The 21,722-nt window shown below is 39.0% G+C and overlaps 1 protein-coding gene across 1 annotated transcript in view; it reads right to left on the bottom strand.

The window, feature by feature from the left end:
- Positions 1–21,722, bottom strand: part of LOC126163116 (serine/arginine repetitive matrix protein 1-like) — a 95,505-nt gene that overhangs the window by 66,658 nt on the left and 7,125 nt on the right. The window contains exon 2 of the mRNA XM_049920039.1: positions 12,383–12,532. Coding sequence (XP_049775996.1) covers positions 12,383–12,532 — 150 coding nt within the window. The remainder of the gene's footprint in view (positions 1–12,382; positions 12,533–21,722) is intronic.

The raw sequence follows: 21,722 nt of genomic DNA, 5'->3' as shown, positions 1-21,722 counted from the left end.
CAGGTACATATTTACTTTGTCATCTCTCCCTTTGCCTTTTCCGTTGTTTGTGCTAACTGCCACTGCATATTGCGATAAATGCAATGCACATAATTATGTCTTTGCTCCCTTTTGCTTTTCAAGGAATAGAGACAGTATAAATGATGAAGTTATATACTTCATGGGCTACCTGAGGATGAAGATGACGGGGTAGAGCTTCCATGTGATTTCACCAATGAAAGTGAAGTGGAGGAAGTAAGTGTGAACATGGACTGCCACAGTAGTGACTCAGAACAATCTGGGGACAAACATTCCAATCCCTTAGATGATATTCAAGGCAACGATTACAGTTTTTATGTTGGAAAAGATGTGGAAACACTTTTGATAAGAAATTCCTTATAACTATTGAATAAATGAAATCAAAAAACACTATAAAAATATTGCCAGGCCCAACCCACACAGGCAGAAATATTTTCTTGGAATTGGATATATTTATGCGATTCATTCCTACAAATATGATTGACAAAACTGTTTGCTACATAAAAATCCGTATATTTCAGAATGGACATGTACAATTCAATATATAAGGGAAAAAGTTTCTAGGTTTACTTCTTCTTCGGAAATGAAACCTCTCCGTGGAGTTCTGTTATTGATCGCTCTCAACAAAAGCAGCCATGCCAATACCCAAAGAGCTCAGAAATGTAATGGTACGGGGATGATGGCTTGCCAAGCTGCATTTTCCTAAAACAGATTTATGAGGGACGTTTGAAAAGTCTGTGCAAAGTCTGAGAGATGGCACCACCGACGCGTATTGAGGTCATGTTTAGTTAATAGCATCTTTGGAAAGAAAGCACACCATGTTTCAGCCATATTGGTCTATTTCTTTGTGTTTGGCATTCGTGTGAATCAAGGAAGTCGAGTTATTGTCGAAAAATGGATGAAAAAGAATTTCTTGTGGTGATTAAACATTACCTTATGAAAGGCAAAATGCCTCAGGAGACTAAAGAGAAGCTTGATAAACATTACGGTAACTCTGCACCTTCGGCTAGAGCAGTTTATAAGTGGTTTCAAAATTTTCGGAGTGGCCATATGGGCACATTTGATGCTGAACATTCTGGACGCCCTGTGGAGGTTATGACTCCAGAAATCATTGATAAAATCCATGATATGGTGATGGATGACAGAGGAGTTAAGGTGCGTGTGAGTGCTAGTGCTGTGGGCATCTCGAATGAACGGGTACATTCTATCTGTGCACTAGCATTGAAACAGCTGCTTTCACACTTAACCATCCTATTGGACAGGCCATCATAACTCTTCGAAACTACCTCATATTTCTTTTCTACGTCATGAAGTTTTCCCATTAAATTATTATATTGCCTTTCTAAGGTGTTAGAAAACTCTACATCTAGTTCTCCAAATTTCGCATTTAATTGAGTCTCCCAGCCCGCCTTTAATTCTTTCTTAGTATTTTCCAGTTTATAATCACAGGTGTTCAGTTTGCTTTCCAAAGAATCCATTTTAACTTCTAATGAACCAAATTTGGCCTCAAATTTTTCGTTTAACTTTTGATTGTCCTCTTTTAATTGCTTATTATCTTTTTCTAGTGAACCATGTCTTCCATTCATTACACCCATTTGAGTATTTATTGATACCAGCATATCAAACATTTTTTGATTAATATTTCCATTTTGAGGATCAACTTGCTGATCTACTTCCGAAACCTCAAGATCTTTATGTTCTCCCACGCTGCTTACCTTACTTATCATTGTATTTGAATCTCCTAACGGCTCTAAATCAATAATTGTATTATTATCTGTACATGTCTCCTGTCCCAGATTGAGCTCATGGGATGCATCATCCATATCCTCTTCACTTTCCTCTCTCTCTCTCTCTCTCTACTCATTACTCTACTCAACTGCACATTATCATGTATTCTTTTCGTTCGTTTTGACATGATTATTCACTACCAAGACATACACTTCTTTTCACTATGTATTTATATATATTTATCTACCGAAATCACAAGTCTCAACTTCTTTTTTTTATATATATAATTATACAGTTATTTTAATCATACCTGGTAGTATCGCTCACTTTTAGCAATTATTGAAGAATACCTCTTTCATTGGACAGACTCAATGGCTGCTACTATATTTTCCAACTCTAGGGTTCGTGAATCCGGATGACACTCGACTCGATGCAGCAATCCTCCTCGATCGAGCCGCATGTTGTGGCGCCACTTCTACCGTATCTTCATTCGCCATCGGCGTTGTCGTTGTTACCGTGAGACACCGTTATACCAAGAGGAAAGGCGCGTCGATTTTAGAGCATGAGATATGATGACCTTAAGCCATTGACAACACACAACGGTCACGGTAGCACCTGATTCCAGAATAGCTGCAGTAGTTAAGATCTACGAACTATCCCTTGTTGACCAGGTCCCCAAAACTTAACTCGTAACGAGATCCCTTCAAAGCAAATTGTCATAACGATAGTCTATAAAGGCTTCGTACAACAAGAAGAAATGTTACAGTTTATGGAATAATAACAGATACGACCAAACTGTCTTGTCTCTTCTGCTTTATTTAATATAACTTTGTTCACAGTTTCATTTCGCATTCACCACTCATTCACCGAAACCCTTTGATGAACAGTTTTGGTTGCTTAACACCAACAGTCAATGATAATGATACAGCTTTTCTCCTTTTTATAAATTGGAGCCCGCTCTCCGTGATATAATAAGAAAAAAACCGGTCTCAATACCGCGTCCCTCGTGAGATACGAATAGACTTATCCCGGAATTGACCGCCCTGTAGGTGTACTCAATTTAATGACCACACTTCGCTGTCCGCTATTTCGCGTAACTGAATGTCAATTTGTTACTCTGATTATACTCTGTAGCTATTTATATATATATAAAACAAAGATGATTTGACTTACCAAACGAAAGCGCTGGCACGTCGATAGACACACAAACAAACACAAACATACACACAAAATTTTAGCTTTCGCAACCAACGGTTGCCTCGTCAGGAAAGAGGGAAGGAGAGGGAAAGAGAGGGAAAGACGAAAGGATTTGGAAACGCAGCACATGGGTCTGCATGCAGTATCTCATGAGACTGTGACGCACGTGGTATTTAGAGGGATAAAACATTGGCGTAACTGACACACAAACAGATATGGTGAGCAGCAATCTGCAACTGTTTGGCAATGATGCTGTAGTGTATGGGAAAGTGTCATGGTTGAGTGACTGTAGCAGAGTATAAGATGACTTAAACAGAATTTCTACCTGGTGTGACGAACAGCAGCTTGCTCTAAATTGAAAAGAAAGAAAAAAGTAAGTTACTGCACGATTAGGAAAGACAACTGTGCAATATTTGAATACAGTATTAGTGGTGTGCTACTTGACACAGTCATGTTGATTGAATATCTAGGCATAATATTGGAAAGTAATATGGAATAGAATATCGTAAGATCTGTAATAGGGAGGGTGAATGTCCGATTTTTATTTGTTGGGTGAATTCTAGGGAAGTGTAGCTTATCTATAAAGGAGACCTCTTTAGAACACTTGTGCGATCCAGTTTTTAGCAGTGTTCGAGTGTTTGGGATCCCCACGAGATAGGATTAAAGAGGACACAAAAGCAATTCAGAGGTGTGCTGCGAGGTTTGTTACCAGTAGGTTTGATCAGCATGCAAGTGTTACAGAAATTGTCTGTGATCTCAAATGGACACTATCGAGAAGATTTAGATAACCAGCATCTGCAACTACAGACTGAAGTACCAACGTACATCTTGCTTCAGAATGGTGATGCAAGATAAGAGTAATCAGGGCTTGTACCAAAACCTTTAGGCAGTTGTTTTCCTTTGCTCCATTTCCAAGTGAAACAGGAAACAGAATGATTAGCGATGGTACATAATACCCTCTGTCATTCATCATTTGGTTGCTTGTACAAAAATGTATGTAGAATTTCCGTCTGTGTCGTCACAAGGCATGTCAAAATTCAAGTAGATCATTATTTTCACTCAGCAATAAATGCTACTTCCAGAATGAATTTTCACTCTGCAGTGGAGTCCGACTGATACAAAACTTCCTGCAGATTAAAACTGTGAGCTGGCTCAGGACTTGAACCTGTGACCTTTGCCTTTCACAGGAAAATACTCTGCCAACTGAGCTACTGTGCAAGACTCACAACCCATCCCCACAGCTTTATATCCACCAGTACCTCACTCCTACCTTCCAAACTACACGGAAGTTGGAAGATAAGAGATGAAGTACTGATGGGAATGACTCTGTGAGGATGGGTCATGAGTCATGCTCCGATGTCTCAGTTGGTAGAGCACTTGCCTGCAAAAGGTGAAGGTCCCAGCTTTGAGTCCCAATCCAGCACACAAGTTTAATCTGCCAGGAAGTTTCAACAGGGGCCATTGTTTATAAGAAGATAACAGCATTTCAGCTGATATGATCACAAAATCTAATATTTATTCTGTAAATATTAGATAACTTATTTTTTTAAGTGAGCTGATAGTTGCAAAATGCCCTGGCATGAAGGCATCATGTTATTTGAGGAACTATAAAATAAATGAGCTCAATAATTCATCACAAGAGTACTACATCATTTCCAAACATTCAAGAACAAGTGTTTGGAGCAGTATTAATGTGATTTGTGTTTTAATTGTGTTAGGTTCACTCGAGTCTAATCTGACAGAAGGTCACGCCTTGGGAGATCATCTTAGTGGTCAGCATGTTGAGAGTTTCTCAGGTAGAATTTCTACGAGATATTTAAAGCCCTGTCTGCAGCTGAGATCTGATGAAATGTCTTACTCTATTTTCTTGTAGGTGGTTCATAATGCATCCTGAATGTTCTGTTTGGATTCTGCTCAACAACTTAAAAAATTGAGACTTTACAATGACATCAGGTATTGTCTCAGTAACATTAAGAAGAAAACATGTGAGAAATCCTATCAAGAGGCAACACTTACTAGAGGCTAAGTCTCATATTAGTTTGTGCAGCTATTAGCTAGCTAGATGAGGAAGATGAACTTAATAAAGCAGTATTAAGTAAATAAACTACACTTTTTTTTAAGAAAGTGGAGGTGTTAACCTGTTGTTTTCTTTGTTGAAATTTCCATGGCAGCTGAAAGAAACCAATATATACTGGATCTTGGAATCTTTCCAAGTGCACAGACCATTTAACATGATGACAGTTTTAGGTTAAAATGAGGATAGAAAATCTAATGAAAACTGTTCTACAAGAGATGTAGTGCCAAGAATTGATATGGATATTCTTACAAATGTTTCCATTGTAATAAGTGGTTAATACATCACATAATTTGGCTCAATAAAAAATCTACTCACCAAGCAGCAGAAGGAGAACATACACACACACACACACACACACACACACACACACAAAAAGGTTGAACTTTTACAAGCTTTAGGAGACAGTGGCTCCTTCTTCTGGCAGAAGAGTTGAAGGAGAAGGAAGAGGGGTGAAGGAAAAGTACTGGAGACGTTTAGGGAAAGGGGTACAGTTCAGAAAAGACACCCAGAACCAAGGGGCAGGGGAGACTTACTGGACAGGACGACAAGGAAAGACTGACTGTTGGGGACTGCATCGGACAGCTTAATGGTGGAAGACAGGGTAATATGCAAGACAGGGATTACTACTAAAATGTCATGCACAAGTTAATAAGAGTGAAAAGGTACGTGCATTGTACACAACAGAAATGGGAGGGGGACAGCAAAAAATTGACAGGTCAGGAAATGACAAATGTAGGAAACTAAAATGGAGAGATGAAAGGAGTAGTTGCTGTGAATAAATGCTCAGACAGAAGGAACTAATGTAAATTAAGGCCAGGTGGTTGGTGAGAACCAAGGACGTGTTGTAGTGCTAGTTCCCACCTGCACAGTTATGAGAAACTGGTATCAGGGGGAAGAATTCAGATGGCACATGTAGTGAAACAGGCACCGAGCTCACAATTGTCATGTTGTAGAGCATGCTCTGCAACAGGACACTATGTGTTGTAAGTATACATCTGAGCCTATGGCCGTTCATCCTGACTGATAACTGGGTAGTAGCCATGCCGATGTAAAAGGCCAAACAGTGTTTACATAACAGCTGGTATATGATGTGTTGTTTCCCAGGTGGCTCTCCTTTTGATAGTATACATTTTGCCAGTTATAGAGCTGGAATAGGTAGGATGGTGCATAGAGCATGTCTTGCAGCAAGCACAGTCACAGACATAGGAGTCCTACAGCAGGGAGATTGGTGCACATGGTCTGACAAGGATACTGTGGACATTAGGAGGGTGACGGAAAGCTATTCTAGGTGTGGTGAGCAAAATCTCAGACAGAATGGATCTCTTTTCAGGGTTCGATTACAGTAAGCATGGCCTTGTTGAAGTAGCTGATTAATACATTCAAGACCACGATAATACCGAGTGCCAAGTGGTGTGCTCTTAAGTTGTTTTTTGGAAGAATCAGCGGTACCAGGATTGGATATGAAGGCTGAAGTGAGAATGGTGGTGTGTTGCTGTGAGTCTGCATCTGAATAAATACATTTGCCTCGAATGCCAAGGCTGTATGGGAGGAAACGTTTGACATGGAAAGGATGGCAACTGTCAAAATGTAAGTACTGTTGTTTGTAGAACAACACTTGCATTCTGACAGTTTGTACAACAGTGCAGTAACTGTGCTGCTGGCATAGGCTCATGTGTGCACTCTACAGATCATCTAAATAACACATCTACCATATAATTACTACAGACAGTTGTCATATATTAATGAACATGAAATTTCATAGAACCTTTCAGAATAACAGTAGTTAAGTAAGTGACAAATCTCAGTTTATATTTGAAGTAGTTTCAGAAATATTGAAAATCATCAAAAAGCTAAAAATTATAAATTTATATTACAATCAACAAATGAGAGGTCCACAATGGAATAAAAACAGTATCATGAAAAGGAATGAGTGCTACTCACCATATAGAGGAGATGCTGAGCTGCAGATGGGCACACTGAAAAGATTGTTTACATTTAAGCCATCAGCTAAAAAGCTTCCTTCTTAAAAAGAGAAATAGAAAAACACACACACAAAAGCATAACTGTAAGTTGTGTGTTTTCTACATCAGAACATGGCCTTTTGGCTGGAAGCTTGAAGGTATAACAACAGTCTTTTTGTTGTGCTTATGACTCAATGTCTCCTCTATTTGGTGAGTTGCAACCTGTCCTTTTCATAATATCTTTATATCAACGTTTAGACACTTTAATATTTTTTGATAAATATGTTAGAAGATGACAAACTAGTCTTCAAAACAGTTAATGACACACTATTCTGTTTAACACTATAAATTCCGTAACTACCTCTTCCATATGTTTGACAAAGTTATTCTGATTTGTTATGGAGAGTGAATGAGGGAATAAATGTGGTATGTATTGAAGTAGAAAGCATTAAAATTGTGAATAACTAGATATGACTGAGCATTAGAATCTGATTGCAAGATGTGACACACACACACACACACACACACACACACACACACACACACACACACAGAGAGAGAGAGAGAGAGAGAGAGAGAGAGAGAGAGAGAGAGAGAGAGGGGGGGGGGGGGGGGGGGGGGAATGCAAATTATGAATCAGCCAGTTTTCATTATAGTAGAAATATAAAACTTGCTTTAAATAATTACACTTGGTGTTCACTTTTTCATATTTGCTTTAGGGAATATGTTCTTGTGTAATTTCACCAGAGTTGGCTTTGGACAGGAGACTGGATACTGCGGCATTTAGCCAATCAGAGAAGATATCTTTTGCACGCTTTGGTACTGGAAGATGAATTTACTGAGAGTTAAGAGGAGTCTTTGGGCAGCTCTTGAGACATGTCACATAGCCCACAGGCCCACATAATTTTGTTAAGTTTGAGTAATAGTGAATTTTTGGAGATTGCGATATATCAGAAAAGATTTCAAATCAGCCATAGATGATGTTTACAGAAATTTCAGGTTTTTTCATGAGAATTGAAACATTCCACCAGAGGGCAAAAATTCTGCTCTGTATAGTATCTGAGCAGGAAAATCAAAACTGTTAAAACACTGCACGTATTTATAAACAATACATTAACTGATGAAAAGTTTGATTGTTTTCGTATCAGGTCTGAGTGGAAATGTTAAACTGGCGCGCGCGAGAGAGAGAGAGAGAGAGAGAGAGAGAGAGAGAGAGAGAGAGAGAGAGGTGTATGTGTGAAAGGATTATTACGAACTATGTTAGTTTTGATTCTTTCATTTCCGAAATTGTATGCTAGGATAAACATGGTAACAAATGTGTGTATCTACAGTAATAAAGCATAAAAAATGTAAAAATGCAAGAACCTTTCTTAATTTGTTAGTTAAAACCAGAGCTGATGAAATCCACTAGCTTTCTTGTCACAAAACAATGAAATATATCTACGCACCCTGTTGATATGTGGTGTAAAACTAATTTTTTACAGCTTTTCTTAGTTGAGGGACATTATATGTTGCTTCATGGCATGCTGTGTTTCTGCAGAACCCATTAGGAGTGACCTTCGGATGTCAGTAGAAAGGCACAAAAATAAACTGCACCACCATACACTTTAGGACCCTTTATACATTTAAGGCGTAAAGGCGTGGCTATAGAATGACCCATTGACTCCATACAAACCATTGCTACTAAGCTCTGGAAAGTATCTTCATATGGTGAAGAGAAACTTCATAATTAATGTTACAAAGCACATAATCTCTTCAAATTTTACAAATATACATTTGTTATATTTTGTCCTAATAACTGCTCAAGCATTTATTGTTGTGAGAGTGCCAGCTGTTGATATTTGGAAATTATAGTTAAGTTTCTGTGTAGAACAAAATACATTTTTGAGACACTATTTGTTCCTTCTAAACATTGAATATCACATAGTACTAAAAAATTTACCCACACAGGTGTGATGCAGAAAAAGGAAACAAAAATTTGAAATGTAGATAGAATGATTCAATCAAATGTGAGATAAATGACATCATGTACCATTCTAACCTTGTGGTTGGTACACTGGCATGACAAGGCACCTGGAACACAATTCCTGTGATGCAATTTTTAATTTGGTTTGTTGTATAGTGCAACAGAGAATTTTGAATTTCATCGCGTGACACATTTTCCCATCTCATCAATAATGGCCACTGAGGGACAATGGCCCAACAACCAACAATTCTATTCTTTATCCACTCACATGAGAAAAAATAGTCTTCAATTTTATGTCAAAATAGAAAAGTTCAGGAATTAATTAAGGGTTACCATCTGCACACATCAGTTCAGGACTCCATTTTTTTGAAGCATAATAAAAAATGGAAGAGACAATACTGAAAGAAATAAGAGGCTGCAGAGAGAGGATAATGTCACTTCGAACACAGTATCCAGTTAGTGCGTGTAAGGCAATGTTTTTATCTTTGATTGGACCCACAGCACAGAACATGTCACAGTATGGCATTTTGAAAATGAAAGATCCAGAGCAGCTGCATTCAGTTTAACATTCTTTACAACAGCTGCTTTGGCTTTATTGCCATTCTCAAACAACCTGCAAGTATAACATCAATGGGACTATCTACATATATGGTGGTTGTTCATGTATATAAATACACAATATAATGTTACACTGATAAAATAACAATATATATTTATTCACATGAACCCCACTGTACACATACATAATCTCACCTATGTTATTCACAGGTTACTTGAGAATGGCAAGCTGCTGTCAAAGAATATTAAACTTATTGCAGCAACTCCGGACCTTTCATTTTAAAAATGTTATACTGTAAATTGATGAACAGTAGTTTCCAGGTGTTTACATCTCAGCAAAAAACTCTCACACTAAACACCCCGGTTGAAGTTCACATATATTACCTGACAGCAACAGCTGATCACACTAGGTATTATCTGTATGAAAAAATAATTTTTTAAATCAAAGTTTCTTGTAAAAAGGTGGCAACATAAAAGACACAGACACACAAAACAAATGGTGGCAAGTGGGAATTTTTCAGAGGGAGGTATTTTCAAAGGGCAAAAGAAAGAGTTGAAATGAACACAAGTTTTCTGGATTAAGAAGTAAAATAATCTTGGACCATTTTCATTTCCAGGAGGAGGACAGCATGCGACCATAACAGGGAAACTGTTCTTAGAAGGTATTTGACGTGTCAAAGAAAAGTGTGTGGGGAATACTCGAAGCCAGGAGGACAGAAACTGAACACAAATGTCAGTAGTAAGCTGTAAAGAATCACGAAAGAGTCAGAAGAAAATAGCTGGCTGTCGGGAATGAACAAATAAATTCTACAAGTTTGTAGAGCTGTGTAAGGATATGACAGTGAAAATGACAAAGGCATGAAGATTAGTCAAAATGTTAGATATGAGAGAAGAAGCATACACAACAGAAAAAAAAGGAGGGGGGGGGGGAGGGGAAGGCAAGTGGTTCATTTTCCTAACAATGATCCATGATTTTGCATGAGGGAGAAACCTCAGATTTTGAACCTTTAGGTTCATTTCTGTGGTTAGTCATTAAAGCTGAGTTAGGTGTTAAATCCTGTAACCAAGAAATTTCAAAAATTAATGCTGGAGGAAACACTACTGAAACTCTAGTGTTTTAATGAAGTCTTTATAAATGCAGCAAAGTCTGATGTAAATGTAACAGATTATCACAACAAAGTAAAACCCCTTTGGCCCAAATGAAAGTTCTGAACTGATAACAAAATTTTTAAAAGCTTCTAAGAAGGATGTAAACATGCAACCCTGGCATTAAAAAACATAAAATCTGCAGGTTTGGATGGAATACCCACTACAGTCATAAAAGCAGTAAACGCCAAAATTGCTAACTCACTTGCTCAAATAATAAATAATTGCTTTGATGAAGGCTCCTTCCCAGAGTTACTGAATTACGCTGAAGTCAAACCACTTTTCAAAAAGGGATCAAGATATGTCATGTGAAATTATTGTCGTATCTTAATTCTCCCAGTCTTATTTTAAATATTTCAAAAAGTTGCTGTAGCCCACATACAGAACTTCGTTGCAAGATATTCTATTATTCCAAACAATCAATCTGGTTCTCAACAAGGTAAAAACACCATAGTTCAATTGAAAGGTTTCACTGTGGAAATAAGTACATCATTAGACAAGAGCAATAAGATGGAAGGAATTTTCTGCGACCTCACAAAGGCATTTAATTCTGTAATCCATGCACTGCCTTTTTACAAACTTGAAAAAATATGGCATTAGGGGCAATGCCCCAGTTCTCTTTCTCTTCTATGTTAATGACTTGCCATTAAATATTAGCTCCCCATCAGTTCTGTTCACATATGGTAATTCTGTCGTTCTTGAAAATCAGGATTCATAAAAAATTCCCAAATCTGTTATCAGTACCTTAGAAACTTGGTTCCAGCTATATGTATTAAATCTAAATGTACCTAGGACTAACATGATGCATTTCAAACCAAACAGTCAAAATGTGAGCACATTAAGGTTACGCACAACAACAAAGATACATAAGAAGTTGCCTCAATCAAATTCTCAGGATTAAATCTGGATAATAATTTGAGCTGGCAGGTACAAGTTGGGTACCTAGCAAACAAATTGAGCAGATTTATGTTTGCAATGCAAATATTATAAACTGCAACTGACATGGATATGTGAAAAGTAGCATATACAAGCTACTTTGAATCCACTATTAGGTACAATATTGTTTTAGGGGTAACTCGACAAACATTGGGCAGATACTAAAAACACAGAAAAAAATCATTTGGAATGTGTGTACTCCAAATCACAAAGAACCATGTTGTCCATTATCTAGAAAACTTAAAATATTCACTCTGCCATCCTTACGTAATATTCTTGTCTTTTTGTACACCAGTATGAATTATTTGAAGGGAACCATTTCATCCACTCACATGACAGAAGGAACAAAGAAAATTTTATGCTTTCCACCTACCACCTAAAACTGTATGCCCAGAACCTCGATGTATGGAATAAAAATTTATAATAAATTGAAAGGGGACAAGTTAATGCAGTTGAATTTAGATCCACTTAAAAGAAAGCTATATGAGGCAGGTGAAACTGAAATGTTATTACTCAATGAATGAATTCATGCACACAAACTGGAAATTTGAACTGGATACAACGTGTCACATATCACAAGAAATATTACTACAGTGTTAGTCTTTATTTTAGCACTATTATTAGTTACTGTAAAATCACTGTAACTCAAATATTGTCTCCTGTAAAGAAACCAAATGGACTGCAAATGTACATCATGAGATGAATAAACCGCTATTCCACAATATGTCTCCTGCCACTCGCGAAGTAGATTTTTCCCCAAACCATGTTTGATTTCAAGTGTGTAGTATGCCTCACCTGACTTTGCTGTAAAGATGGGGTACGAGCAGGCTGTGATGGTAGGTCTTCAGCTTCTCGTGTATTCTTGGATGAGTGCTTTCTTTTTTGTGACAGCTGCTCCTGTTGATATTTATTTGATGATCGATGGTGACTTTCCTCCTCCTCCTCCTGTTGGCAATCAGTATGTGGAAGTTATCACACCCCTATAGCAGTGAGAATGAAAAGGGATGCTTTCCTTGCAATGGCACCACTGTCGTCATTGTCACACTGGTTGAAGTGTAAGAAAAAGTCTGAATACACCAGTGAGTGTACATTTCAGAATTACTCTTGTGCTCTGTGCAAACACACTGACTTTCCACACAATTAAGATCACTGATGAGAAGATAATTTTTGTTTAATTTTCATTCACCGTCAAATTTCTTTCAGTATTGATTTCAAAGCATTATCAATTCAATATACAAAAAAGTGGATGGCAGCATAAAATAAGGTGAATCAGAATGTGTAATAAAATGGATCACGAACAGCTAAAATGTGTTAATGGAATGGCATCAGAAGGCTTGAGACACTGGGGTACACACTTTGGACAATATAAGTTAATGGCATTCATCAGAGTGCCTACAAAGAAATAAAATGGAAAAAAAACATAGATCACAAAGGATAAAATCAAATGCCTCTAATTAATCTAGAAGAAGGAAGCAGTAATGACACACAGAGTGTTTTTAAGTATAAAGCAAAACACTGAATACAACTGATGCTTGGGGCATCTGACAGGACTGAATTTTTTTGTCTCTTTCCTACATTCAGGCATGTATAGTGAAGACACAAAAACTCTAAAATTAAATGTTCTTTTTGGTGACAAGAAGAAGTGAAATATCAACATTCTATTACACTTAGTTTTCGACAACTTTGCTGCATAGTATAACTGCAATAAATCGCTGTATCAGCTACTCTAAAGAACAGCGCTATATAGATATTGCATATGAGAATGGACCAGCATTTCTGCGCACTCCAAATGTTGGCCTTCAGTGGCCTTACACTAAATGATGAGGGATTAGTGTAATTAATGCCTTTTTTTAAAAAAGAAAAAAAAATATACTGAACAATCATTTGTAACTGATTTACACAGGAACATTAGGGCAGTCCTGACCTGTAAGTAATTACTCAAAAGGTAAAACTTTGCTGTTCCCATCTCCTAATCATTTTCCAGTCAGGAAAAAAAAGCACAATATTTCTGCTCAGACAACTAGCTGGCCCCAAACACTTTTAAGTTGGAAAATAGTATATGCATTGAGTAATTCTGTTCAAAAGTGGTACACTCTTCCCTACCTCCATTATTTTTTATTCCAAGAGAAATTTATGTGGACATATCAAGAGTACTTCAGCACCCATTAAAAACACTTTGGATCGTAAGTTTCCAACAACTGTTTTCCAAAATTTCCTAAAAGGGTCATTATGTTTTTGTTAATAATGCACACAACTCCCTTCTACCTTTCTCTACACACTATTCAACCCCTCACCCCAGCCAACCTGCAAAACTTCAGTGAGTTGTTACATGTAATCCTAATTATAGTAACAATCACAAAACTGGGTGGATGAATTCTATACAGAATATTCAAAACCACTCAACATTCTTTTGACCACTGTATATTACATTAAGGGGAACCATGTTAACTCTCCCCCAATGATTTTATCCAAATCTCGCCCAGAAATGAAAGTAACAGAAGTGTGAACTGCAACTGGCACATGTTTAGAAAAAAATAGCAGTGTTTGGTGCAGGATGTGTGAGACATGAGCCTTTTAGGTCAGTGTAGCTTCCAGGCAGCAGTTGGTGCAGTAGAAAGAGTATTGAATGGTAATCCAAGGGTCGGGGGTCGAGTCCCTCTGTGGCAACTTTTCTTTTTCATTTTTTTTCACAATATATTGTTTTTATTAATATTAAAGTCAAAGGAAAATTTGGGATTATCTCCATGAGGACTCTGCAAATAACTTTTCGAGAAGTTATTGTAATTAAAGAATATGGGACTTTGTACCCAGTTAGTTTCATTATGACCTTCCACAGCTAATGCCACATCTATTTTTTATGCATCTATTTTTATCTCAAGTAAAGAATGGGATCAGAAAGTTTCAAAGCTGATTTTATCTCATCTAGAGAGAAAAAGAAATCACATCCTGACAAGCAAGCATCAAAATACATTCCATTGTATACTACCCATCCTCACCAATATTTGGTAAAATGATGTATTACATGTCGTTTATTGCCAAACTGTGCAATGAGAGAGAACCTTTTATGTTTTAGACCAGGTACGTTTTTCTGCAGAAACTTCAAAACAACCATGTAATTGTAAAAATGCGGTGTTTAGGTGTTTATAATGTGTGTAGGATGCTGAGAAAATGATTGCTTCCCCTGTCTTTATGCCAAATATCACCACAGAATGTATAAATCATCAACTGTAATATGATTTATTTACCAAGTATTAGCAACAATTAAACTGTGCTCTGTGCAAAATTCTATCGGGTGGCTTCCTCTTTCACTCCTTTCTCCCAATTATTATTCACCTATTACTTTTCTTGCATCCGATTCCAGTCCTCCATCACCATTACATTTTTATCTCCCTTAACTAACTGAAAAAAATCCTTTATCTGATCATACATTTCTTCACTCTCTTCATCATCTGCGGAGCTAACTGGCATATAAACTCGTACTGTTGTTGTGGGTGCTGACTTTGGGTCTACCTTGGTTACGATAATACATTCATTATGCTGTTCCTAGTAGCCTACCCGCTTTTCTATTTTCTTATTCATTATTAAGCCTATAACTGATTTTGTATTTATAAATCTGTATTCACCTGATCGAATATCCTATTCCTCCTGTCATTGAAGTTCACCAATTCCCACTATAACTTTAACCTATCCATTTCCCTTTTTAAATTTTCTAACCTTCTTGCCTGATTCAGTAATATAACATCCCACGCTCCAATCTGTAAACGCTGGTTTTGTTTCTCCTGATGATGACATTCTCCCTGCCATGAGATCTTAATGGGGGACTACCCATCTACATGTGGATGTAGATGTAATCCCCTGTTCAGATCTAAATATATATCTACATAGCTACTCTACAAATCACAGTGACGTGCCTGGCAGAGACAACATCGAACTTCTTTTGCACTAATTCTCTATTTTTTCACTCTCGAACAGAGTGTGGAAATAATGAATATCTGTATCTTTCTATGCAACCTCTAATTTCTCTTAGTTTATGATGATGACCATTTCCCCTATGCACGTCGGTGCCAACAAAATAGTTTTACAATCGGAGGAGAAAGTTGGTGATTGAAATTTTATGAGAAGATCCTGTCACAACGAAAAATGCCTTTGTTTTACTGATTTCCACCTCAAATCCCCTATCATTTCCATGACACTCTCTCCCCAATTTCTCAATAATACAAATGTGCTGCCCTTCCCTGAACCTTCTTGATGTATTCCGTTATTATTGTTTGGTAAGGATCGCAGGCCACGCAGCAATACTCCAAAAGAGATGGATAAGTGTAGTGTATGCAGTCTCTTTAGTAGATCTGTTGCATCTTCTAAGTGTTCTGCCAATAAAACATAGTCTTCGGTTCACCTTCCCCAACAACATTTTCTGTCTGTTCTTTATAATCTAATTGTCCATAATTGTAATTCCTAAGTGTTTAGTTGAATTTAAGGCTTTTAGATTTGGCTGATTTATCATGTAACCACAGTTTAATGGATTCCTTTCAGCATTCATGTGGATGACCTCACACTTTTTATTACTTAGGCACAACTGCCAATTTTCGCACCATTCACATATCTTATCCAAATAGTTTTGCAATTAGTTTTGACCATCTGATGACTTTACTAGACAATAAATGACATGTGTGACTCTTCAGGCTTTCCCAGCGGATATGTTGTAAATAGTCTTCACGGGTGTGCCGCCGGATGACGTTGTGCAAATCCCACAATACTTCTTCGGAGCAACTGTCCAACATCATCAGGTGGTTGAACCTCGCTGGTGGCTAGGTACAACTGACAAGATCCGCATGTTGACGCTGCTGTATATAGAGCACGCGCATGAAGATTGCGCAGGCGTGGAAACCACGCATGCGCAAAAATTGCAGATAGATGGCTCCAGACTCAAACGCCCTCTGCTGGGAGATGCAGAGCGGCCGTTCTGTGCATGCGCTGACACTGTACTGCCTGGAACCTTGCATTGGCTGCTGTTAAATCACGACGAGAAAGCAAAGAGCTTTCGATAATAGACCTGTCATAGCTTTGGCAGCATATTAGTAAACACAGCGTCAGCGCACGCGCACAACGGCCGCTCTGCATCTCCCGGGAGAGAGCGTTTGAGTCTGGAGCCATCTCTGCAATTTCTGCGCATGCGTGGTTTCCGCACCTGCACAATCATCATGCACGTGCTCTATATACAGCGGTATCGACATGCGGATCTTGTCAGTCATACCTAGCCACCAGTGAGGTTCAACCACCTGATGATGTCGGACAGTTGCTCCGAAGAAATATTGTGGGATTTGCACAACGTCATCCGGCGGCACACCTGTGAAGACTATTTACAACATATCCACTGGGAAAGCCTGAAGAGTCACATCTGGTACCTTTAAGGGGAGGAGATGGCAAAAAACGTATGTGAATTTGACAAGTTACGTCTCAAGAGAGGTAGACTGCTAAGCACCCTCGCATTTTTACTGAGATGCCGTGACAAGCAAACCATCCCTGCGTTTGCTAAATTTAAACACCATATAAACTCTGAGGCTGCCATTAGAATCAAACGACGTGCGAGTGCAGCACTTGTGAGAAAAAGGGTACGCTATACACGTCAGGAATTGTGCTTGGTGTCCAGACAATGACTATCACTCCATCTGAAAATCTCAGCGAACCTTTCAGCGGTATCCTGGAACTGAGTAGATAGCGCCACTTGGGCGCTAGCTGATTGGTCTGAACAGCAAGCCAAGGTTCGTCAAATGGCAAAATACGATAGACTCGAAGCCCGAACGCAAGGAAACATGCCAAGAAGATGCACCGTGTTTAATCTCACGGAAAAGACGCTGGACGACGCTGCAGTTTCCGTGCTAGAGAAAGGTCTGAATTTTGCTCCTACACTGGGGACCATTCCTATCCGAGATGTGATTAGTGGAATAGAACAGGCTGTTTTGAAACTTTCTAAGGAAGCTGCCGAAGAGATTAGGCATGATTCATGCCGCATCCTGACTCGGGTGCCACCTAAGAAGACCAGCTTTAACATTACCGCAGCTGAAAGAACTGCACTACAAGATCTGAGAAGAGACCAAGACATCGTCATCTTACCTGCTGACAAAGGGAACGCTACTGTTCTCCTCTCATGCACAGAATATAACAGCAAGATGAACAAACTGCTTGATGATCCTGCATACAGTAAATTAAAAAGTGATCCGATGGGTAGGATCCAGGGGAAGACTTTGGAACTCATCAGGAAGAGCTCGAACCCAGCGCAAGTCGCTAAGGATTTACGTCAACAAGCTGCAGTTCCTCCTAGACTCTATGGCCTACCCAAGATCCATAAGAATGGGGTGCCTCTGCGCCCTATTGTGAGCAACATTGAAGCACCTACTTATTTTGTTGCCAAATATCTGATGTCACTATTGGGACCTCTCATAGGCAAGTGCGACCATCATATACGCAACTCACGAGGATTTCATAGGTCACTTGAAAACTCTTAGACTGCAACCATCGGATCTCTCAGTAAGTTTCGATGTTGTGTGTTTATTTACAAAGGTGCCCTTGCAGGACTCTTTAGGGCTCATTAGTAACAAGTTTGAGGAGGACACAGTGGCACTATTTAAACATGTGCTTACTTCAACATACTTCTTATTTCAAGACCAATATTTTGAACAAGTGGACGGTGTCGCCATGGGGAACCCTCTTTCTCCTGTGGTGGCCAATTATTTTATGGAGGACTTTGAAAATAAAGCACTACAGTCAGCCACTTTCAAACCCTCGTTTTCTGCGGTATGTTTACGATACGTTTGTGGTGTGGCCACATGGACTGGATACTCTACCTACATTTCTTCAACATTTAAATTCGCTCCATCTGAATATTAACTTCACTATGGAAGTGGAATAAGATGGCACTGCCTTTTCTTGATGTTTTGGTACGAAGGAAAGCAGATGGAACCTTGGGACACAGCGTATACCACAAGCCAACGCATACAGATCTATATTTGCAGGCCACAAGCTGCCATCATCCAGCACAATGCGGTAGTGCATTACGTACGCTAGTTCATAGAGCGCGTGTGGTATCTGACTCTGAAAGCCTGCCGAGTGAGATGCAACATTTGAAGATGGTCTTCCGTCAAAACAGTTATTCTGAGAGACAAATACGTAATTAATTCAGGCCCAAGCGAGTTCAATCTATGGAGCAGAATGAAGATACGAAGACACCCACCACCTTGGCCTTCTTGCCGTACTTTGGTGCCATGTCGTCAAGAATCTGAAGAGTCCTCGAAAGATATGACATCAAGTGTGTTTTCCGACCATCTGCAAAACTGAGGAACCTGTTAGGTTCAGTTAAAGATGATCTCAGTCTGAGGAAATGTGGTGTGTACAAGACTCCTTGTCAGTGTGGCGCGGCATATATAGGTCAGACATGTCGCACAGTACAAGAACGTTGCGATGAACATCAGTGTCATACACTCCTACGCCAACCAGAGAAGTCGGCAATTGCAGAACACCGTCTGAACACAGGACATCACATGATTTATGAAAAGACGGAAGTTTTATCCCCAGCATCCTCTTTCTGGGATTGCGCCATTAAGGAGGCAATACATATCTGACAACCTTATCACCAGGGATGCAGGATTTCAATTGAGTACAGCCTGGAACCCTGCACTGGCTGCTGTTAAATCACGATGAGAAAGCAAAGAGCTTTCGATAATAGACCCGTCATAGCTTTGGCAGCATATTAGTAAACACAGCGTCAGCGCACACGCAGAACGGCCACTCTGCGTCTCCCGGCAGAGGGCGTTTGAGTCTGGAGCCATCTACCTGCAATTTTTGCGCATGCGTGGTTTCCACGCCTGCGCAATCTTCATGCGTGTGCTCTATATACAGCGGCGTTGACTTGCGGATCTTGTCAGTCGTACCTAGCCACCAGCGAGGTTCAACCACCTGATGATGTTGGACAGTTGCTCCGAAGAAATATTGTGGAATTTGCACAATGTCATCCGGCAGCACACCCGTGAAGATTATTTACAATAAGTGACATCGTCATAATCTGCAACCCACTTAAGATGGCTGCTCAGATTGTCTCCTAAATTGTTTATATAGATAAGGAACAGCACAGGACCTATAATATTACCTAGGGGAACACCAGATATCATTTCTTTTTTACTTGATGACTTTCTGTCAATTATTATTCATCATGGCCTCTCCGACAGGAAATCACCAATCCAGTTGCAAAACTGAGACAATATTCCATAAGCACGCAATATGAATTCAAGCCTCTTGTGAGGTACAATGGCAGAAGCCTTGTGGATATATTTCCAGAATACTTTACCCAAGATAAAGCAATCTTGAAAGAAGGCTGTATAAATGGAAGAGACCAGGAGATACCTGTGGGTTCAGATTGATTATATCATGGTGACAGAGATTTTGCAACCTGATTTTAAATTGTATGACATCTACAGAAGCAAATGTGGACTCTTGCCACAATGAATTGGTTATGAACCATAGATTAAAACTGAAGAAATTGCAAAAAAGGTTGGAAAGTAAGGAGATGGGGACCTGGGTAAGTTAAAATAAACAGAGGTAGTTGAGAGATTCAAAGGGAGCATTGGGCAACAATTGACAAGAACAGGGAAAAGGAATACAGCAGCATAAATGGGTAATTTTGAGAGAGGAAACAGTGAGGACAACAGAGCATCAAATAAGTAAAAAAAACAAGGCCTAGTAGATATCCTTCGATAACACAGGAGGAACTGAATTTAACTGATGAATGGAAAAAATATAAAATGCAGTAAATGAAGCAGGGAAAGGAAATACAAATGCCTAAAAAATGAGATAGACAGGAAATGCAAAATGGCTAAGTAGGAATAGTTAGAACAAAAATGTAAGGATTTAGAAGCATGTATCACTAGTGCAAAGACAGACGCAACCTGAAGGAAAATTAAAGATGCCTTTGGAGAAAAAAAATACTGCATGAATATCACGAACTCAGATGGAGTACCAGAGAGGGAAATCTGAAAGAAGGAAGGAGTATATAGAGGGTCTATACAAGGGAAATGCACTTGGATGTTGGCTGGTTGGTTGGTTTAAAAGAGGGGGGGGGGGGGGGGGGGGGACCAAACTGCTAGCTCGTTGGACCCCCGTTCTGAACAAAATAATTCCACAAGGGTGGGAGTAAAATAATCAAGGCATACAAAACACAGCTGGAAGAAAGGAGAAAACCTCAAGAATGACAGAAGGGCAACAAACACAAAAGTGGACAATATTGGACAAGAAAACAACAGAGACATGCAAGAAATATGTAGAAGAGATCAAAACAAAAGAGCAGATTTCCATGGCTGGCTGACCATGAGAATAAAAAGGAGAAGCCAGCCACTCTGCAACACATTAAAACCTCCACCCTAAAAGCACTAGTGTGGAGGACCCTGAGGGACAAAGGTCACGCGATAAAACTTAGATCGAATGATAAAACGCACCCTCACAAATAAAATGTAAAACTAAAGCTGCTTGACTGCAATATTCTCTTTCAAATTCTGGAGGTGGCAGGGGTAAAATACAGGGAGCGAAAGGCTATTTACAATTTGTACAGAAACCAGATGGCAGTTATGAGTCGAGGGATATGAAAGGGAAGCAGTGGTTGGTAAGGGAGTGAGACAGGGTTGTAGCCTATACCTGATGTTATTCAATCTTTATATTGAGCAAGCAGTGAAGGAAACAAAAGAAAAATTTGGAGTAGGTATTAAAATCCATGGAGAAGTAATAAAAACTTTGAGGTTTGCCAATGACATTGTAATTCTGTCAGAGACAGCAAAGGACTTGGAAGAGCAGTTGAACGGAATGGATAGTGTCTTGAAAGGAGGATATAAGATGAACATCAACAAAAGCAAAACGAGGATAATGGAATGTAGTCGAATTAAGTCGGGTGATGCTGAGGGAATTAGATTAGGAAATGAGACACTGAAAGTAGTAAAGGAGTTTTGCTATTTGGGGAGCAAAATAACTGATGATGGTCGAAGTAAAGAGGATATAAAATGTAGACTGGCAATGGCAAGGAAAGCGTTTCTGAAGAAGAGAAATTTGTTAACATCGAGTATAGATTTAAGTGTCAGGAAGTCGTTTCTGAAAG

The sequence above is a fragment of the Schistocerca cancellata genome, chromosome 2 (genome assembly GCF_023864275.1).
Source record: "Schistocerca cancellata isolate TAMUIC-IGC-003103 chromosome 2, iqSchCanc2.1, whole genome shotgun sequence".
Classification (NCBI taxonomy): Eukaryota; Metazoa; Arthropoda; class Insecta; order Orthoptera; family Acrididae; genus Schistocerca; species Schistocerca cancellata.
The sequence above is the reverse complement of the archived record's forward strand: the minus strand, read 5'-3'. Positions and strand labels throughout refer to the sequence as shown.